The 19,854-nt window shown below is 30.5% G+C and overlaps 2 protein-coding genes across 4 annotated transcripts in view; both read right to left on the reverse strand.

The window, feature by feature from the left end:
• Positions 1-197: 197 nt before the first annotated feature.
• On the reverse strand, positions 198-6,683 carry LOC134698060 (E3 ubiquitin-protein ligase TRIM9-like). The gene is made up of 4 exons (XM_063560350.1): positions 5,870-6,683; positions 4,342-4,389; positions 3,159-3,206; positions 198-219 (listed from the first exon to the last, which is right to left on the reverse strand). The coding sequence occupies exons 1-4, from the start codon at positions 6,634-6,636 to the stop codon at positions 198-200; spliced, it is 885 nt and encodes a 294-aa protein (XP_063416420.1). The 5' UTR covers positions 6,637-6,683.
• A 7,054-nt stretch (positions 6,684-13,737) lies between these two features.
• The window catches only part of LOC134696517 (chromosome-associated kinesin KIF4-like), a 43,618-nt gene continuing 37,501 nt past the window's right edge, over positions 13,738-19,854 (reverse strand). For all 3 annotated transcript variants that reach the window (XM_063558356.1, XM_063558353.1, XM_063558355.1), the window contains 4 exons: positions 19,460-19,615; positions 18,270-18,290; positions 16,907-17,083; positions 13,738-16,225 (listed from right to left, as the gene is read on the reverse strand). In XM_063558356.1, the coding sequence (XP_063414426.1) occupies positions 16,016-16,225; positions 16,907-17,083; positions 18,270-18,290; positions 19,460-19,615 (564 nt within the window). In that variant the 3' untranslated portion in view covers positions 13,738-16,015. The remainder of the gene's footprint in view (positions 16,226-16,906; positions 17,084-18,269; positions 18,291-19,459; positions 19,616-19,854) is intronic.

Consider the following 19,854-nt stretch of genomic DNA (forward strand, 5'->3'; position numbering starts at 1 on the left):
TATGTCAACGTATATATTATATTATTGCTAAATTTTGAGTTATTCAGAGGGCATCGGGGGAGATTACTAATATTCTTACTGATTTTACCCTCTTTTGATAAAGTATTTATCATTATTATATTATATCACATTTCTGTATCAATTGTATATATAAATTTTTCAGTATATTTGTCGTTAATAAATTTGAATAGGAGTACTTACTCAGAAGTTATTTCTGTCCTGAAATGTACACAATTTAGAGTTAAAGTTCTATTTGTAAATCTAAACACATATCAAAGAACCTAAGACAAAAATATAAATAAAAGACACACGCTTCTTCGTTACATTTGTTGTTTTTAGAGTGATTAAGATGATAACACAATGTTGACTGTTGTACCCATATTTTTGACATTTTTACTTATTGTGTCTGTTTATTTTGTTCACACATCGTTGACAATGTAATGGAATTTGATGCGACTGTCATACAAGTGAGAGGTTTAGCTAGCTATAAAACCAGGTTCAATCCACCATTTTCTACATAAGAAAATGCCTGTACCAAGTCAGGAACATGACCGTTGTTATCCATTCGTTTGATGTGTTTGAACTATTGATTTTGCCATTTGATTTGAGACTTTCCTTTTTGAATTTTCCTCGGAGTTCAGTATTTTTGTGCTTTTAATTTTTTAATTTTTTTTTATATACCATGTAAAAGTATGGTCTATTGCTATTTATTATACACACCGATGTGATCATACGATTTATAGTTTCCTTAACGAGTTACAGGTAAAAGAATTCAGATATACAAAGCATTCGGATAATACATCCTTCTCCTTAATTAATACACACAATAAGATTAGATAACTAAAATAAAATTTTGAATTGAAACAACTAGTAGCTCATGTGGATAGCACCAAATAATACTTTGCAGTTTATAATGACAAATGGATCAAGAACCAGTCTTCAATGTCATTTAAGTCTAACAAAAAGATGTTTGTTTTGCACACAATCCTAAATGTAATGTGCAATAACAAAACTTGTTAATTTTTTGTATTGAGACTAGAAAATTTAGAAAAGTAAACGTGAACCATCATATAGAAATAAAAGGATTTGTTATGCTTGTCAATAACACAACTATTCATCATAGTTATAATGATGGAGGCAAAATCCCCATGTTGTTCAATGTTTCCGTTTTATGCATTTAAACGTTTACATTGACATGTGTGTACTTATTCAACATAATCCAAGTTAAAACAAACCAATCGGACAGAACAAAAGAAAAGGTCAACATGAATATATTTGGTTAATATAAATAAAACGAAGATACATCGATATCATTAATCAACAGCCATCTAGATCCCAATCAAAAGTTCTTCGTTCAATAATCGTAGCCCCATTCTCAGAATTTCAGTAAAAAGACAATCTGAAGTGACTAACCAGATCAACACATTACTTCCAGTATGGAGAGTTGACGTGGTATGCTTCTCCTGATATACATATATTACCCTCCATTTATACCCAGTAAAGTATGTCACTATAGTTCAAATTACATTTGAGACATCTATTCTCCTATACAAAGATCTAAAAGTGCGATAGCATGGCGCTTATAAGGAAAATTGAGACGAAAACAAGTCGTCTCAGTTAACCCGTTTCTGATCGGGATCCTAAAACATGTATATCTTAAAACACTGTCTCAACGTTGTCGTGTTAGGAGCATCGCCACCTCCTCTTTTCAAACTAATAATGACCTTTAAATGGGAACATGTACGAGCATTACATATACATATCGATATTTAAGTTGATAAGCTGTAATTAGTCCCGAAGTAAGGAAAAGAGGATATTGATAAATTAATAGATTTTAATATAAATAAACTCATCAAAGATACCAGGACTAAATTTTATATATACGCCAGACGCGCGTTTCATCTACAAAAGACTCATCAGTGACGTTCGAATCCAAAGAGGTTAAACATGCCAAATAAAGTACGAAGTTGAAGAGCATTGAGATCCAAAATTCCTAAAAGTGTTGCTAAATACAGCTAAGGTAATCTATGCCTGAGGTAGAAGAGCAACCACTGACTAAGTTACTGAATGAGGACATGTATATTTTATGTCTTACATATTTAAGGTTCGGTATTAACATAAACAGGGCTTAACATATTAATGCTGTCTACTATTATCACAATGATTTTTTTTCCAAAATTTAAAAAAAGTTCTACGGCTCTACATTGTTGAATTAACTATTGTGTCCTCTTTATCATGGTGGTATATTTGTTTACTCAGGAACAGTCTTTTATATGTATTTATCAAAGTTGTACAAAATCAAACATGTAAAAATGTTGTTTGTTTAAAGTTGACACGTGTTTTGTTAATTATAGTAATGTTGGTTCAATTGGAACATTGAGTTCACGCATTATACTCAGATGGTTTAAAGTCATTCGAGCCATTGAAGTCAAAGTGTACAGTAGCATTTTGCCAAATAAAACATATTATTAATTTTATTATTTATTTTCAGGTTTGTAAACCACTTTTATGGGGAAACAAGTACAAGCTACTTAATACCTGTGTATTTTTACGAACTATCCATACCCATATTTATATTAAAATGTGCGCTTGTCTATGCAAGTGGCGTTTCCCATGTTAGAGTTTGTGGTTATTTGATAAATATTGTATGTTCATTTAGTTTACGAATTAGAATTTAACAGTAAAAACATAAGAGTAGAATACATATTCCCGAATATATCCTATCACTTAAAATAGGTAAAGGTCTGAGTCTGACGATAAATATCTAATTAAGAATGAGAAGTCGAAATGATTTTTATCATCAATACTCAAAGATATAATATTTGGATCTATGACTGATAAAGGGTCTAAAATAAAATATGCCATGTTGTAATCTATATATACTATACGCGCGTTTTCATAATATCATTCAGGAAAGTCGAATCAATGTGTATTGCATTAACAATAAAGGTTAAAAATTGATAGACCCAGATCTGTTTCAATAATTGTATTATAACATTTTTAACATAAAATGAAATTTTATTAAAAGGGAAAAACTTGTTTTGTGCTTTACATATCTATGTTTTTCAAATTTGCATATCTGATTTCATAATGAACTTTGCACTTGTACTTAATCTTTTGTACTCTTCCGAAAGAGAACTACATAACATCACACTTACTTGCAATAATTGCATCTGTATCTGTATTGTTTGGCTGTTCTTGTAACTCTATAAAATACATCATATTTAGATATTCTCAAGGGAGATGTCTAACTTTCATAGAACTTGATTTTATATAAATATTCGAACGCAATTATTATTTGAATACTCACCTTTCATTTTGCTGAGATATTTGTATCTCATATCAAAAAGTAAAATCACAAAAATCCTGAACTCAGAGGAAAATTTAATCGGAAAGTCCATAATCACATAGCAAAATCAAATGACAAAACACATCAAAACCGAATGGAAAAGAATTGTCAAATTTCTGACTTGCTACAGGCATTTTCAAATGTAGAAAACGGTGGATTGAACCTGGTTTTATATCGCTAAACCTCTCACTTGTATCAAAATTATGCTCCATAATTAGTCAATTTTTGCAAAAGTGTAATTTTATGTCTTTGATCTCTTTTCTGGACAATTTTTTATCATGAATACTTTAAGGTAGGATATTTTGGAAAGCTAAACTGAACGAATAACACATATTTACATTGTTTATATATGTCGTGCAACCCTTTAGTCTGATCTATCAAAAGTGAACCATATGTATATTCTAAAACCAACGTCCCTAACATTAGTCGATTACGTGAAAAAAGACACAATTTAAAGCAATTTATGGTACTGCAAATCATTGATTAGTTTTTAGGGTTTGCTATATAATAATAACATGTCTAAAAGAGAAAGAACCATTATTTAACATATAATAAATTATTATTACCGTAGCCGTATTTGGCACAACTTTTTGGAATTTCGGGTCCTCAATGCTCTTTAACTTTGTACTTGTTTGACTTTATAACTTTTTTGATCTGAGCGTCGCTGATGAGTCTTATGCAGACGTAACGCGCGTCTAGCGTATTGAATTATAATCATGGTACTTTTGATAACCAATTAGTATATTAAGTGAACGAATGGTTAATATCATACTCATCGGTTCCATTGGAATCAAAACCAATTGAACAAAGAATAAGTATAGAGATCAAGAACAGTATAACGCAATGTTATATCTCAATATAGCATCCAATGACAGACCTAGGTCTTTTGATAAGTTGTATAAGTGTAGCAAAAGTCAAATCCACAGAAGTGATGAATATGAAAACGGAAATAATAGAAACAACTTTGTTAAAAGTCTATCATGAATACAAACCTGACGTTCTCCTTAGGTTTAGGGTTTTCTTCTTTTTTGACAGTTTCTCTGCGTAAAAATAATGATCTTACATGTATTAACAGTTTTATTCACATCTTATACTGTTATATGTGCGTTAAAATTGTAAATTATTATGAATAAAACAGTGTTTATCTAAATATAAACAAATCGAATTAGCTGTGTAAAGATCGTCAAAAAATATCGCAAATTAGTTTCCAAATTGCGTTTAAAGTACTGTTTTTTTTCCTTTTTCACTTATTCTAGTGCAAAAGGTGGATTATAATAAACACAGTTATTTGAAATAGCTGTTTTCCTTGTATCTGCGCTGCAGGTATGTGTTCCTTGTGATTGATGTGATAAGATTTTGATGATAATTGTTAAATAAAGTTTGAACTACCACCTTTTGATTGAAAACTATTATTAGTGTGTACTAAATGTAACACTATCGTTTATATGTCTTTTATTAAAGACCGTATGGTTTTTCTTTGGTTACTGACTTCTTGTTGTGAATCTCAAAGTCTTTTGATAAAACTTCAACTAGAAAGTTATGTTTAGGTCTTCTTCATAATAATTTTAAAATAATAAGTTTTGAGATGTTTTGAGATGTTTATGTTACGATACAACAGGATTCAGAAGGAGCCCAAAACAACCTTTTATAAATTGGAGTTACAGTTAAATTACCTATGAATTCATTTAACAGCAAAGCTTTTTTTTCTAAAAGTCCTTCATTTTTTGTAAAATTCGCTATATCATTAATTTATTAAAGGTCCTTTGTGGTTTTGAAATATCTTAAGAGTACAGGTTTAATCAAAGAGTGACGAAAGATACCAAAGGGACAGTCAAATCAAATTATCACTTCATTTTTTGAACTATAACTTAATTTACTGGTCAATTGTGAGTAATTGTAATGACAATATTAACAAAAACCAAAATGTATTCAACGTTTTTGACATTTTGTCTGTAAGTAGAAAAACAATCATTCTTATAGTATAACGACGTCTTCTTTGTTTTAGTAGCTATCCTTGATCCTACTAGAAATTTACTACAAATGCAAAATCATTCTTTTACAAATTTGGATATCCAATGTCCAGTAGTAGATTTGAACTGGATATTAATTACTAAAAGTATAAACCGGTATTCCTAATTCTATTGAAATTAAAATGTGTACTAGGAGAATGTTGAATCCTACTGAATTCCAATTTAAACTATAAACATATATTAAGGCTTCTATAAAGTCAACACATAAATTTGCTTGTTTTGTAACTCATGAAATGCTAGTTATTTTAATCAATGATCAGAGAATACGACTGACAATTTTGAATAACAGTTTATATATAGGCATTGTATTATCGCATATTCTATTAAATCTTGAGAACTTAACATAATTGAAACAAGAAGCGGAAGATGCCATATTTTTTCAACCCTTTGCAGTATAAAAGAGACCGCTTATGTATCAAAGTATATTAAAAGACAATATTAAAGAGTTGTCAAAACTATTCTTAGAATCATTAACTAAGAACAAACTTACCTAAATGTTAGTTCCCCAAATAGTTTCCCTATTTCACTCTCTGCTACTGTCTTTTTGGCATATTTGACTGATGGCATGATGGGAATCTGTACTACTTCTATTTGATCGATTTGTGACTTTATTTGTTTTAGTTTCTGTAACAATTTCGTAGTATCTTTTATTCCCTGGGTGTCTTGATAAAATTGCTGCTGCTCCTTTGCCTTATCCAAAGCTGTTTTTAACTCATTGCCAACAGACTGTAAGGTTTGAACAATCCCTGTGTCTTTCTCCTTCAGCGTGTCAATAAGATCTTCGACTTTCGTATCAATCATCTCTTTCAAGTGTTTGCCTTCTTCTCTTATAGCCTGAATGACTCCCTGTACATCAACTTGATGTGTATGGGTACCTTGATCGATTTCTGCTATAATTGACTGGAGCTTTTTAATTTTCGTTTCAACATCAATTTTTACTTCAGCCTTGATACTTTCAAGTGATTCATTAATCTCCGATAAATCATGTTTTTTGTGGCTTTTAATAGCACATATCTTACAGACTGGTAAACTACATTCCATGCAATAATATATGAAGTTTTCATCATGTTCTTTACAATATAGTTTAACTTCCGGGTTAATGTTAGGACCACTTAGAAATGTGTGATTCTTGGTCATCTTTGTCCGTAAATGAGATATTTTACATCCATCACAAAACAACTGTTCACACTGTTCACAGAAGTTATGCCCAGGACTTGATATACAAATTTCACACGTTTTAGAAGCAGCCTGTGCCATTCTGGTTGTGTAGTGTATCACAGGTAGATCTATGTGTAGTAGTATTTTATAAATAGATGTACAATACCGAAATGACATCAAAATTACGAATCAAATTAAAAGCCTAACAAATACTGACGTTATTTTTATCATACTTATTATTTATATTATTTTCATAAATCAATATTAATTGTTATTATTATTTTTTAACTATTAATACAAAATACTTTAATTTAAATATTTACTAGCGAAATCTGAATATTCGTTTATTGCTTTCCCGGTTATTTCATATTTGAATGGTATATAATTCCTATTTAAAATTTTTAGATTATTTAAATTAAAAAAAAACATGCAAAGGGGAAAATGAAAATTTACAAGTTAAATTAATCATGTTAAAAAATCACGAAAAGACAACGATTCAGCAACATGAAAGTAGAATCAAACGTTATAAATGTATTTTATTTGGTTGTTAGTCAAACCTAAAACAAAATAATTAAAACATCAAAACGTAGCCTCAAAAATTAATAAACTCTTTAGAATATGCTTCTTATCTATATTTATTCTTTTGTTTACGTGAGATATGTATGCTAAATGTGAAAATATAACAATGGTACACGCGGGCAAATTACTTTGTAACCGAGGGATGACAATAGATCAGCCAAAGAAAATCTTCCCTAGACTTATATTATATCTTCAATTATAAAACATGTCATTTGTCCACTCATCAATTGTGTTTACTTGATCATAGTATATGATTTAAAGATTTATACCCTTTAAAATATCAGAAATATGAAACTGGAAGACACTTTGGGTTCGTTTTTATGTTATACTTTTTTCAACCCTCCATATGATACTCGTTTCACTAACATGTATAACAAATATTTCCTAAATTGTCAATAAATAACTTTAGCTATCAACTCGTCCAGACAAAGTTTTCTTTTCAGTTTTTTTGGTGATTTTACTTTTTTTGGTATATTACATGTAATTGTAATATAATACTAGTAATGCATTACTTGAGAAAAAAGTTGTGTAATTTTTTGCATTACATTGCATTAACTGGCATTACTTTTTCACATACTATATATCTTTAACAGATTGTTGCAGATTTAGCTAATTTAAAGCAGAATTTAAGATTTCTGGCTTAATTAAGAACATAATCATTTGGATATTTATCATTTTTAATTGAAAAACATAAGTACCATTACTGTTGGAGTGTTTTATAGTTGTTATAACATCAATGATTACCTTGTCATGATATAATAATAGAAAATTGACCATTGTCAAAAACAATCTGGCGTAAATATAAAATTTCAATCCTGGTATCTATGATGAGTTTATTCATTGACCATTGTAAACAAAAACACTTATTAGATTGTTTTACAATCAATCATTTCACCATTTTGACACTTGTTCATCAATCAAACTCTTTGTTTATTATTTATTTAGGAAAGAAATTGTCAGTAAACTTCATCTCTGGAGTAGGGGCTATAATGGCCTAAAATGGCCCCAGATTTACAAGATAATAAAAATTCGAACAGAGCAGATTTTTCTCCATAAACTATTAGAATATGAGTCAATGATTTAAAAAAAATGTTTTTATCTAACAAAAAAATGTTCAATGACGTCACAATGGTAGGTGCAAATGACGTCATAATTGGGAAAATAAGCAAAAATACAGAAATTTGGATGGTTTTTCTAAATTTTTACCACTGCACCATGCTTGCACCAATTAGAAATTTTAACATTTTGACAAGTTCATACATATCAAACTTTGGATAAAATATTTTTTTGGTGCAAGGTTGGTGCGATAGTTTATTTTATAATTTTCATAGCCAATGTGAGCAATAAAAAGCTGAAATATGCCGTTCAAATTGGACATATTCATCTGACAAAGTCTAGTTTATACATTCTTATGCCTATAGGAACTTTCTTCTTTTGTGGTTAAGGTGGCTCGTGGGTATAAAAATTTTAGCAAAAAATTAAACCTTTATTTTTTCATTACAAATTTTATTTATTACACTATTAGTTGTTACTTTATGATATGGTACAAAAAAACAACCCAAAAAATGATTTGGTTTGGCCCCCAGATGACTTTAAAAATTGAAAAAGCTCCAAATTATCTCCCTTTGGTGCAAAAATGCCATTTTTTGGCCTTAAATTTGAAATATCTTTTTTAACTCATCGGTGACCTATTTTTTTTATTATTGTTTTCAAATAAGCTGTACATAAACTAAATAATTGTAAAATTTAAGCGATTTCTTATATTAGGTTATTTTTTTATTTCGATATTTCCTCTTTTTCTCCTATTAGTTCAACAGAAAAAAAGGGCATTAACAAAAATGTATGCTTCTCCCAGAGGCAGATTTTAGTTTAAATGAACGGTGACCTCATTTTTTTATTTCATTTTTCTTTTGAGTATATGATAAAGTTCATTTATGAAAAAATATAGCGAAATCCTATATTAGAAAAAAAAATCATTTATACCCAGGAGCCCCCTTAAGAATGTAACATGTATTCCTTATTTCCATAAGTATATCTCGGTAAATGTCTTTAAAAAGTATGAAAGCAATAAACTACATGTGTAAGGGAGTCAATAACAACTTTGAGAACATTTTTTTTTAATTCTGAAATTTTAGATAGACAAATATATAACAACATCTGTAGATTTCTTATGTTTCTGCTTATTATCAATTCTAAATCTAGTGTTTGACTGGGGCAATCTTCTCTCTCTGGTATTAAGGTCGGATCCATGATTTATGTTAGGAAAGGGGGGCCGAAATTTAAAAGATAATTTTGCTTAAATTCACATAATTGGCAAGAATCACGAAATTTATTTTGAAAATGAAACTACCTATATTCCAATTGGATGTGTCTTTGTTGGTAATGAGCATAGAGAAAACGTTCTAGAAAATTTGATGGTAAGAAAACAAAAACGGCATATGGGAGACTATCCATATATCCGTACATACATGCATAATATATATATGGTTATTTGACCTTCCCATGCATAGAAACAAGTGCCTAAAGTCTGTGAGCAACTGACATGTCTGTTACCTTTTTAAAGGTCATGTTTTGAATAGTTTTATAATCATGTGTAAAATAAAGTGTAATTATAAAAATGGACCCAGTTTTGTTGTTATGCCCCATTTGTGGGCATTATGTTTTCTGGTCCATTTGTCTGTTCATCCGATCGTCCTTGTGTCCCACTTCAGGTTTAAGTTTTGGGTCAAGGTTGTTTAAGTTGACATCAGACTCAGACTTCTTTTGAACTAAGATTTACTGTGCGTATTGCTGTGTGTTTGATTTTTTCTTCTTTGGCTAGAGGTAAATGAAGAGGGGGTTTAAGATCTTAAAATTACATGTGTAAGCCGCCGATTTTTGCGCCTGTCCCAATTCAGGATTATCTGGCCTTTGTTAGTCTTGTGATTTGGGCATCCATGTACTCAGGGCACATTCTTGTTTTCAACTATTTTGATGTATATAAAATAAATATTGTCATGATATTAATCACAGACCAAGTCATACGACACTGATATTAGTGAAGGCGAAAGATAAACTAGTAAACTTGACAAGAACTGCAAAAAAACAAATAATATATATAATGAATATAGAATTTTTTTTTAAGAATACAGATTTATTTGAGATAGTAGCATGTACCAGTTTTTTAATGCTATAGAAAGATATGGTTATAAATCTGGACGTCTGAAATAGATAATAAAAATAAGATGAATTTCGAAAAGTCAACCCTAACGATCTTCTACATATGTCTAGAGGGGTGGGGTTGGGGTTTACTTCAATACTTAATTGATAAGGGTGCCGCTGTTTTGTTACCTCACCCTGTTTTACATTTTGAAATATATATCCTTTCATATATTGCGAAGAAAAAAAAATCCTTTTCCCATATCAATTTGCTTTCATGTTGTTTTATGTAAAAAAAGGAATACTTAGTGTGAAAAGACAAATATTATTTGAAAAAGACAAAGCGGGAACACCAAACAAGTTGACAGTCAAAAAAGGTATGGGAATTTCAGTGTCCTTATCATATATATCTTATAGTTTTCTTAACTTTTTACTAATTTCAAGCCTAAAAAGGTGTACTATTCCAGAGGCACATCCTATCACCTTTTAAATAAAAGTCCCCCCTTTTTACCCCAACCCCTACCTGAAACATAACTACTGTAATGGAAATACACGGACATTTGAAAACAACCTTTAAAGCAAGTGTCTTTATCTATTTATTTTAGATAATTAATATTAAGATTTCTTAACGCTAAATATGTGTTCTTGTCTTTATATTATTCTTCTTGTCGTTAATAAGTGAGACTCCACCCAGCACTAGATGCACAAATTGTATATATCAGCAATACCCGTTGTTTTGTTTGTTGATGTTTCAATATTGCTTTTCCCATTAACATTTACTTTGGAGTTTGTTACTTTTGACAATTTGCAACTTAAATTGCCTGTCTGTTGCGATATATTTGAAATTAAATCTTGTAAAATAGAAAACAAATCGCAGTTGCCATGGGCACAGATGTGTTGCTAGGGAGAAACAACAGTGAATTTGGCAAAAGTGTGCATTTAATGATGTAATATTTAAATAGTGTACAAGTGTAAAGTTCACTACATGCTTAAAACAGGTTTAATTTCAAATATAGATATATTAAAGCTGTATAATAATCATATTTGATGAGTTTAACTCCGCCATTATATTGGTTGCTAGGCAACAGAATAAACGAGCTAGACCCAAAATTCAATTATTTTCAGAAGGTCTATGGTATAGACTTACAACATGACAAATTAAATGAAATTTGGGGGTGGGGCCAAAAATGGCCCTAATAGCCCCTACTCCTTTCATTTTCATGATTTTAGAGAAACGCAGAAATTGTTCTTTTAAATATAATAGTTGTATTGAATAGACTTTTTACTAGATACTTAAGTTTGATATGTGTACGGAACAGTTATTGCATATGCAATAATCTTTTGTGACTTCATGTTATTTTCAATATCTTTGATTAATTCCCACTCGATAACATTTACAAATGTAATGTGTAATTCTTTGCAATGTAATTCACCCTGTGCCTGCCTTATACAGTCATATAGCTCTTCAAATATTTATCTACGGCTTTAATTTTTTTAGTTTTGAGTGTTCCTATATTAGAAGTTCGGAAAAGTGCTTTGACATCAATATATATAACTTTAATTTTTTCTTAATTTTTCTATAAAAAAAAAACACCAAAAGACAAACAGATGAAAAAACACAACATGAAAAAACTAAACACTGAGCATTAAAACTAACCAAAACTTGCTAGAATTTTCAAATGTGTTTTCATGTCTTACTTTCACACTGGCATAGGAGTGCGGGGGCAAAGGGGACAAATATATATTGACACTAACAAATAGTTTATGCAATTGAAAAAAGAAAAATGATAGTGCACTGACAATTTACTAGATTATTAAGACTTTGCAAAGGTTTTTTTTTATTATTATTTTCCCCCTCACACTCAGTAGCTTGGCTGGCAATTTTTAGTCTACTCCGACGCCACTGTTCTTTATGGAATATGTTGGGTTTTTTTCCATCTCATCCCTGATTAGGCGAAGTTTGTACAAATCAACTTAACACAGAAGTTTATGCTATATTTACAAAACATCATCACGTAATTAAAATTCGGATATAAATAGATTATTTACAGGAAATACAAATATAAAAGTTAAACAACATTACGATAGGTTAGCATATGGATGATGGGTGAAAGCATTTTTATATAATTATATGCCTTAACGTAATTTAAGGTCTTGTATGTCAAGGAGTGTTTATTTATAGAATGGAAATAAAAGAATAAAGAGAAAAGAATTTGCGTAAAGAAATCAGAGTAAACATAAAGTTTGATAGTCAACAATAACCACCTCTCTAACTCAAACAAATTAATAAGTTTTTGCCCCAGCACATCATATATACTGGCATTGAAAAGAAACAGATCAACAGCAAGAATTTTAGTCTAATAGAAAAATCACAAAAATACTGGACAATCGGAAAGTCCCTAATCACAGAACAAAATCAAATGACAAAACACATCAAAAGAATGGGCAACAACTGTCATATTCCCCGACTTGGTACACGCATTTTCATGTGTAGGAAATGGTGAATTGAACCTGGTTTTATAGCGCTAAACCTCTCACTTGTACGACAGTCTCAAGGGCGACGAGTGGTATTGACAGGGTCAACATTACCTAATATCAATCTAGCATCTGTCTTGTATCAAAGTCACTGATAAGAAACTGGTAACAAACTCAAGACAAAAGTTGAAGAAAGATCAAACATAACTATATACAAAGTATAATGTCAAAATTAAGCCTTCAGTGAGCTTGTATAACGAAATCAGTTGAAAAATAAAAATACTGATAAATTGGAAGTGCAAACAAGATCAAGGGAAATAAGATGTCTATGTGTTGCCTTCTGGCCGTTTCTGTGCTTGATTTGTCCCTAAATCATTTGATTGCCTGGAAACAAAAACATTCAAGAAATGGACGGTTGTGTCAAATCATTTTTCTCCTGGCTTATTCTGTCATCTGTGTAATAAGATCGATAAAATTCGAGTTAAACAAAAATGTGTCAATAGTAAACAAATGCCCAACTCGCACTATCATTTTCCATGTTCTTTGAATTAACTTTAATTTGGCATAAACACAAGATCATATCATAGGGAACATGTGTACTAAGTTTCAGGTTGATATGACTTCAAATTCGTCAAAAACTACCTTGACATAATACCTATAAATTGGGCATAAAAAATCAGAATACAGGCCATTACTAAAGATCAATCATGCCTTTCTGATTTGTTGTGAATATCCGGATTATAATTGGAGGAAACAGGTCATTCTTTAAGATAGTTTGTGATAATGCTCCTTTGTCTTTTTGTCATGCCAAAGCCTGTATAATTATCTGGGGCATTTAGGGATACTGTCGTTCTGTCATTGAGAAAACAAACAGTTCTCCAGACTGTTTCATCATGCCTTCAGAAATGTGAACACTGACCCTAAGCTCTATGTTAGAATAAAAGTATGAATGATTTTTTCAATAACTTGAGAGGTTAGGATTAAAGGGAATAAATAAATGTGTAATGGTGCAGATTCACTAATTTTATTGGTAAACAAAGGTAATATTACTATGCTTTGTTCATAATGTAAGCTTTATTTTTACACATTTTATTTAAAAACATGATAAACACATTTTAAATTAATCCAAGACATAAAAATGGCTTGAATTTATTTTACTAAAATTTTGACAAAGGTCAATACTCATCCATATAAATATATTTATGCCACAATTAAAAGACAATCAAAATGTACATACACAACAAGACAATGGTCTATTTCATTTACATGTACTGTGAATTCATTCATTTTCCTCAATTCAGGAATTACTTTTTTTCTTGTTTCTATCTAATTTCATTGTTTTGCCAAAGTATACATAGAACCCTATAGAAGAGTAAGCTCTTTAATAGACATTTAAATTTGTGGTTTACATATAGCCACAATATCTTAGGAATAATAAATAAATTTACATAAAATGAAGAAAGCTAGTCTTATCAGCAGATGAATCAAACAAGCTATTCTGTGGATTCATTATTTGTCATGAGGATCTAATTTCTGTGCATGTCTTAGAAATTGGTGAACAACAATAGAAATGTTTGTCAACAAAACCAATTTCATACCAGTTTCAACGCAGAATGCTTTTGATGCATAAAATCAAGTTTAACAAGTTTAAAGAAAATACACAATCTTTCCAAAATCTATAAAAACTGATATCTGTGAAAACAATGGAAGGAACAGTCCTTTAGTGAGAAGAGAACAGTGAAAAATTGTAAAAGAAGAAAAGCTTGTTGTTGAGGGCCGAACTATGACCTATAGTTAATTTTTGTGTCATTTTGTTCTCTTGTGGAGTGTTGTCTCATTGGCAATCATACCACATCTTCTTTTTTAAATCATATGAGGATTGTATACAGAATTTGGTCAGATATTACAATTTTCCTCCTAATTTGAAATAATAGAATATACAACATACAACATACAACCACAAAAATCATTTAGTACCAAATATAACACATATATTGTTATAATAAAAAACACATAAACTGCCCCTCAAAACAGCAAGCAGAAATCATTTAACTATGTAAATTAAATGGAACAAAAGTACGAAAATTCATTGTTAAATAAAACTTAATACCAAAAAATAATAAATATGCATAAAACCCACACCTCCTCTATTCACCTTAAAATCAAATAAAATCAAGTATTAGAATCTTGAGAAGGGCCATTTTCTGGTTTTTCTCGGGTATATCACACTAAGCTATATTAAAAGTCAAATCCACACAATTTGAGGAATAAAATAGTGATACAACGAACTCAGCATGATGTAAAAATGTCTTGTGTGGGTTCTTAATGTATATTTACTTCATCAGAAACAAGAATGAATAAAGTATTAAAATCCTACATTTATTTCAATTGTTTTATTTTCTTTTTCATAGATCAATTCTGATAATTTTGTTTCAAATATGAAAAAGATAGATCTTTAAAATATTCTGGTCAAATAATAGTTTCTCTGTTTATTGAAATTTTCAAGATATAAGTTATGCATTTACACTTAGGGCTGTTCTATAAAAACTTACATGGGACCCAGTGAAGGCAACTAAAATTTGCCACGATGGGTGGATGAGAAATATTGTGTTGAACAGGTTTAAATTTATGCAGGAATAAAAATCTCATCTATGGAAGGTCACTTTGTTTTCAAAGAGCCTTCCCTGTGTACCATGTATGTTTTAATGGAACAGCCTATATGTAATATTTTAAGCCTTGTTCAAGTGGTTTCAGAGGAGATATTTTTTTCAAAAGCTCATGAAAACTGACACCAAGTGATATAGAACACATTGCCCAAAGGGCCAGCTTCCTAAAAAACTTTTACTGAACAAAACAAAATATGATTTACTCAATTTTGAAAGGAATAAAAATTTGAAAAATATTGCACAATCTTTTACAGAACATCTGATTTCTTCTCACTTCTCAGATATCAATTGTCAACCAGCCATTTTTTCTCATGAAAACACAAACATGATATAAAACATAAATTTCCTTAGTGATTATAGATTTTTAATTGACTCTAGTCCATTATGTTATGCCTGACTGAGTCAGCCATATGGTATTAATACATTGTCCATTGATCTTAATCATCTTCTGAATTTCATAAACTGTTTGAGATAACATTGATGTGTTTTCTCGTCTATATCAGTCATTCAGTCCAGCATCTAATTATAACATTGAACTGGCGACTACTGACCATCTAAAAAAACATAATTTTGAGAACTAAATCACCAACAACCCTTATCTATGAAGCATTGTCTATAAATTATAGAGGTTTAAAAAAGCTGTTACTCCCAGTGAGTAGTCTTCTCTTCTTAGTGGCTCCCTCTGTGGATGAACTTATTTCACTATTATTGTTTGTATGAGATTTCCTTTTAGGAATCATTGGTTCCACAAATTCATTTGCACTGCTATTTTGTGACGAAATATTTTCTTTCTCCTCCAAATTGTAAGTACTGTTTAGTGTTGTTGAAATCTACAGAAGAAAATAAAAATTACTCCATTTGTATTTAGTGTAAGTTCATCTTGCTTAAGTGATTTTTTTTCTATTTTGAACATTTAATTTTTCTGTCATCCAAGTGCCTTTTATGGCTTATTTCATGCTGCAGATCCTGGCTTATTATAAACAACTCTAGGTTACCCTGTAATTCTTCCATTTCTTTTTTGTCTTTGGTCATTATGGATAGCTTTACAACTTTTTTGGTATTAAATACATTCTTGGATTTCAATTATTCTGCTATGAGCATTATTGGTGAGGATAAATTCCGAAAATCTCTTCAGGGACATGTAATTTACTATGTGTTGTTTTCATCTTTTGTCTTTATTAGCAATCATACAACTTTCTTGTTTTTTTTAACAATATGAACACAGCCCAATTTCTGAACTGAAACTTGGTTGTTGATCATGCATCTGATTAAGTTGTTGACCCTGGCTGTTCTAAGTTATGATATTACCCCCTTGTTCTTTGATTGAATGTTGATCCTGGCTGTTCTATGTAATGATATTACTCCCTTTTACTTACACTATCATCATCTGAATTTGTTGTTGATCTTAGCTGTTCTATGTATTGATATTACCCCCTTGTACTTAGGCAATCATCTGGATTGGTTTTTTTTACTGGCTGTTCTATGTTATGACATCCCCCCCTTGTACTTACGCTATCATCGTCTGGATTGGTTGTTGATCCTGGCTGTTCTATATTCCTACACTGATTTGAACATTTACAATGGTCAGAGCAAACAATGCCTTGTTTTCGACAGCCACAGATTTTCTTCAGGCAGTTTCCTTTACAGTTACATTTTGTTATAGAATTTCTTGATGGATCTTTTTTTGGCTACAAGAAAAATAAATCTAGATTTACTGTGAATTCATTTTTTAGTTGTTGGTAGTAACCAATTTTCATAAACAAAGGACAAATTTTGTTGGTGGACATTAGACTTCTTTGTTTTGTCAAACTCTGCATACAAGGCAATAAAAAATTGGTTCATCGGTGAACAACTAAATTAATATTTCAACAAAATGTGTCTCATAATGAATCAACGAAATATATCAAATTGTATACATTTTCATTTTTCTTTTACGGCTAATTTTTAGCAAGCAATTAAGAAGTCAATCAAAATAACTGCCTTAAAAATTGATTATGCCATATGTGTACCTTAAGTTGTCCTCTAAAAGGAGATCATGGGTTAAAATGGTATTTTCCTTGATAGGAATATTTTTTATAAATAATCTTACTTGTGAATTTGATCTACTTTTCTAAATTTTAAGACAAGCCTGGCAGTGTGTCTTTTATTATACACAGTAAATATTTTAAATCTTACTCTCCTAATTCTAACCTGGAATTCAAAAAATGTATTTACTGCTTTTATTTATGATTAGATATATGAAGATGTGATATCAGTGCCAATGAGACATCTCTACATCCAAATCACAATTTGTAAAAGTAAACCTATATAGGTCAAAGTATGGTTTTCAACAAGGAGCCGTGGCTCACACAAAACAGCAACCTATAAGGGCCCCAAAAATGATGAGTGTAAAACCATTTAAACAGGAAAACCATTTGTCTAATTTATATAAAAAAAACAAGAATGTGCCCCATCTGCACTATCATTTTTTATGTTCAGAGGACCATGAAAATGGGATAAAATCTCTAATTTGGCATTAAAATTAGAAAGATCATATCATAGGGAACATGTTTCCTAAGTTTCAAGTTGATCGGACTTCAACTTCATCAAAAACTACCTCGACCAAAAACTTTAATCAAAACTCTAACCTGAAAGGGGACAGACAGACAAACGAACAGACAGACAGAGGCACAGACCAGAAAACATAATGCCCATAAATGGAGCATAACAAGTAACAAGAAACACTTATGAACCTCAGCAACAAAGGACAACCACTGAACAACAGGTTCTGAGTATGAGTATTTAGGTCAGTATTTTTACTCAATCTGAATTCTGTACAAACACACACAAAAACAAAATGTTTTCAATATATAAAATCAATAAGAATGACCTTACCTGAACTATCTTTGAACTTTGCTGAAAAAAGAAACAAAAAATGTTAGATTTTTACAATTTTGCTGTTTTCAAAAGAAAATGTCTTTATCTACATAAAAATGATCAAATATTTATTAATAAAGGGAAAGACACAAAAAGACATAAAATTGAGAATGGAAATGGGGAATGTATCAAAGAGACAACAACTCGACCATAGAAAAACAACAGCAGAAGGTCACCAACAGGTCTTCAATGTAACGAGAAATTTCCGCACCTGGAGGCTTCCTTCAGCTAGCCCCTAAATAAATATATACTAGTTCAGTGATAATGAACGTCATATAAATTTCCAAATTGTACACAAGAAACTAAAATTAAAATAATGCAAGACTAACAAAGACCAGAGGCTCCTGACTTGGGACAGGCGCAAATATGCGTCGGGGTTAAACATGTTTATGAGATCTCAACCCTCCCCTATACCTCTAGTCAATGTAGAAAAGTAAAGGCATAACAATACGTACATTTAAAATTCAATTCAAGAGAAGTCCGAGTCTGATGTCAGAAGATGTAACCAAAGAAAGTAAACAAAATGACAATTATACATAATCCTTGTTTCAGAACAGATCAGTTAAATATTAAAAAACTGAGGTGTTTTCTGCTCCTCTTTTAATTATGTATGTATTGTCTTAAGTACTGTCAGATTGACAATGCTTTTGTTCATTTTTTGTTTGTTATACACATTATTTTTTTCATTTCATAGTCAGCTATAAAAAATATGAGCTGGATAGGATCTAAATAAAATTTCGCCTCAACTCACTGTGTCGTTTTAAAGCCATAAAAGGTATGCATTAGGCCTGTTATAATGATTGTGATTGCACTCTATGGCCAAATAAAAAGATGACCCCTACCTGTCATCTTCTATTCCCATGTTTTAACCAATTACTGGATAATTTCTTAAAAAATGTTCACCTTATTTCAGTATTTTGTTTGAGCCCTAGAGACACAGTAAAGACATACATACAATTATGTTTATTGATACAATAATATAAAGTATGTTCCCTATTGGAATTTTGAAAACAATGATACATATAATTATCAAATAAGTAGAATAAGGGTTTTATTGCAGGACTGATATGATTTTCTATCTTTTCTTAAAATCTAGAATAAACAAACCCTAAGACCTCCCCCCTTCCCCCCTATGTTTTTCAACTTACTTTTCGTTTATATTTTGGTGTCCTCCACCATTCCTCATCACTGTTAACCTCCTCATCTTCATCCTCATCCACGTTGTCCTCCTCGTCACTAATGGCAGCAAAGTATTCACCCTCACTCATAAACGACTCATCTTTTCCCATGGTTTTCCTCTTCGCCTGTAAAGTCAATTACATTAATTGTCATTTACTATTTGGGATTTAATTAAAAGTGTGTACAATTTAAAATCTTTTACATTTGTGCATATCAAATATCAAAGATTTAGAAAATATTGAATTTTTCATGGATATTTCATATTGTCCTTTTGCCAAAATTATATTCCAGCAGAAGAAAATTTTGTACTTTTTGGAAAATCTTAATCGGTAATTCTGCTATACCAACGAAATCCACAAAAACT

The sequence above is a fragment of the Mytilus trossulus genome, chromosome 14, assembly GCF_036588685.1.
Source record: "Mytilus trossulus isolate FHL-02 chromosome 14, PNRI_Mtr1.1.1.hap1, whole genome shotgun sequence".
Classification (NCBI taxonomy): Eukaryota; Metazoa; Mollusca; class Bivalvia; order Mytilida; family Mytilidae; genus Mytilus; species Mytilus trossulus.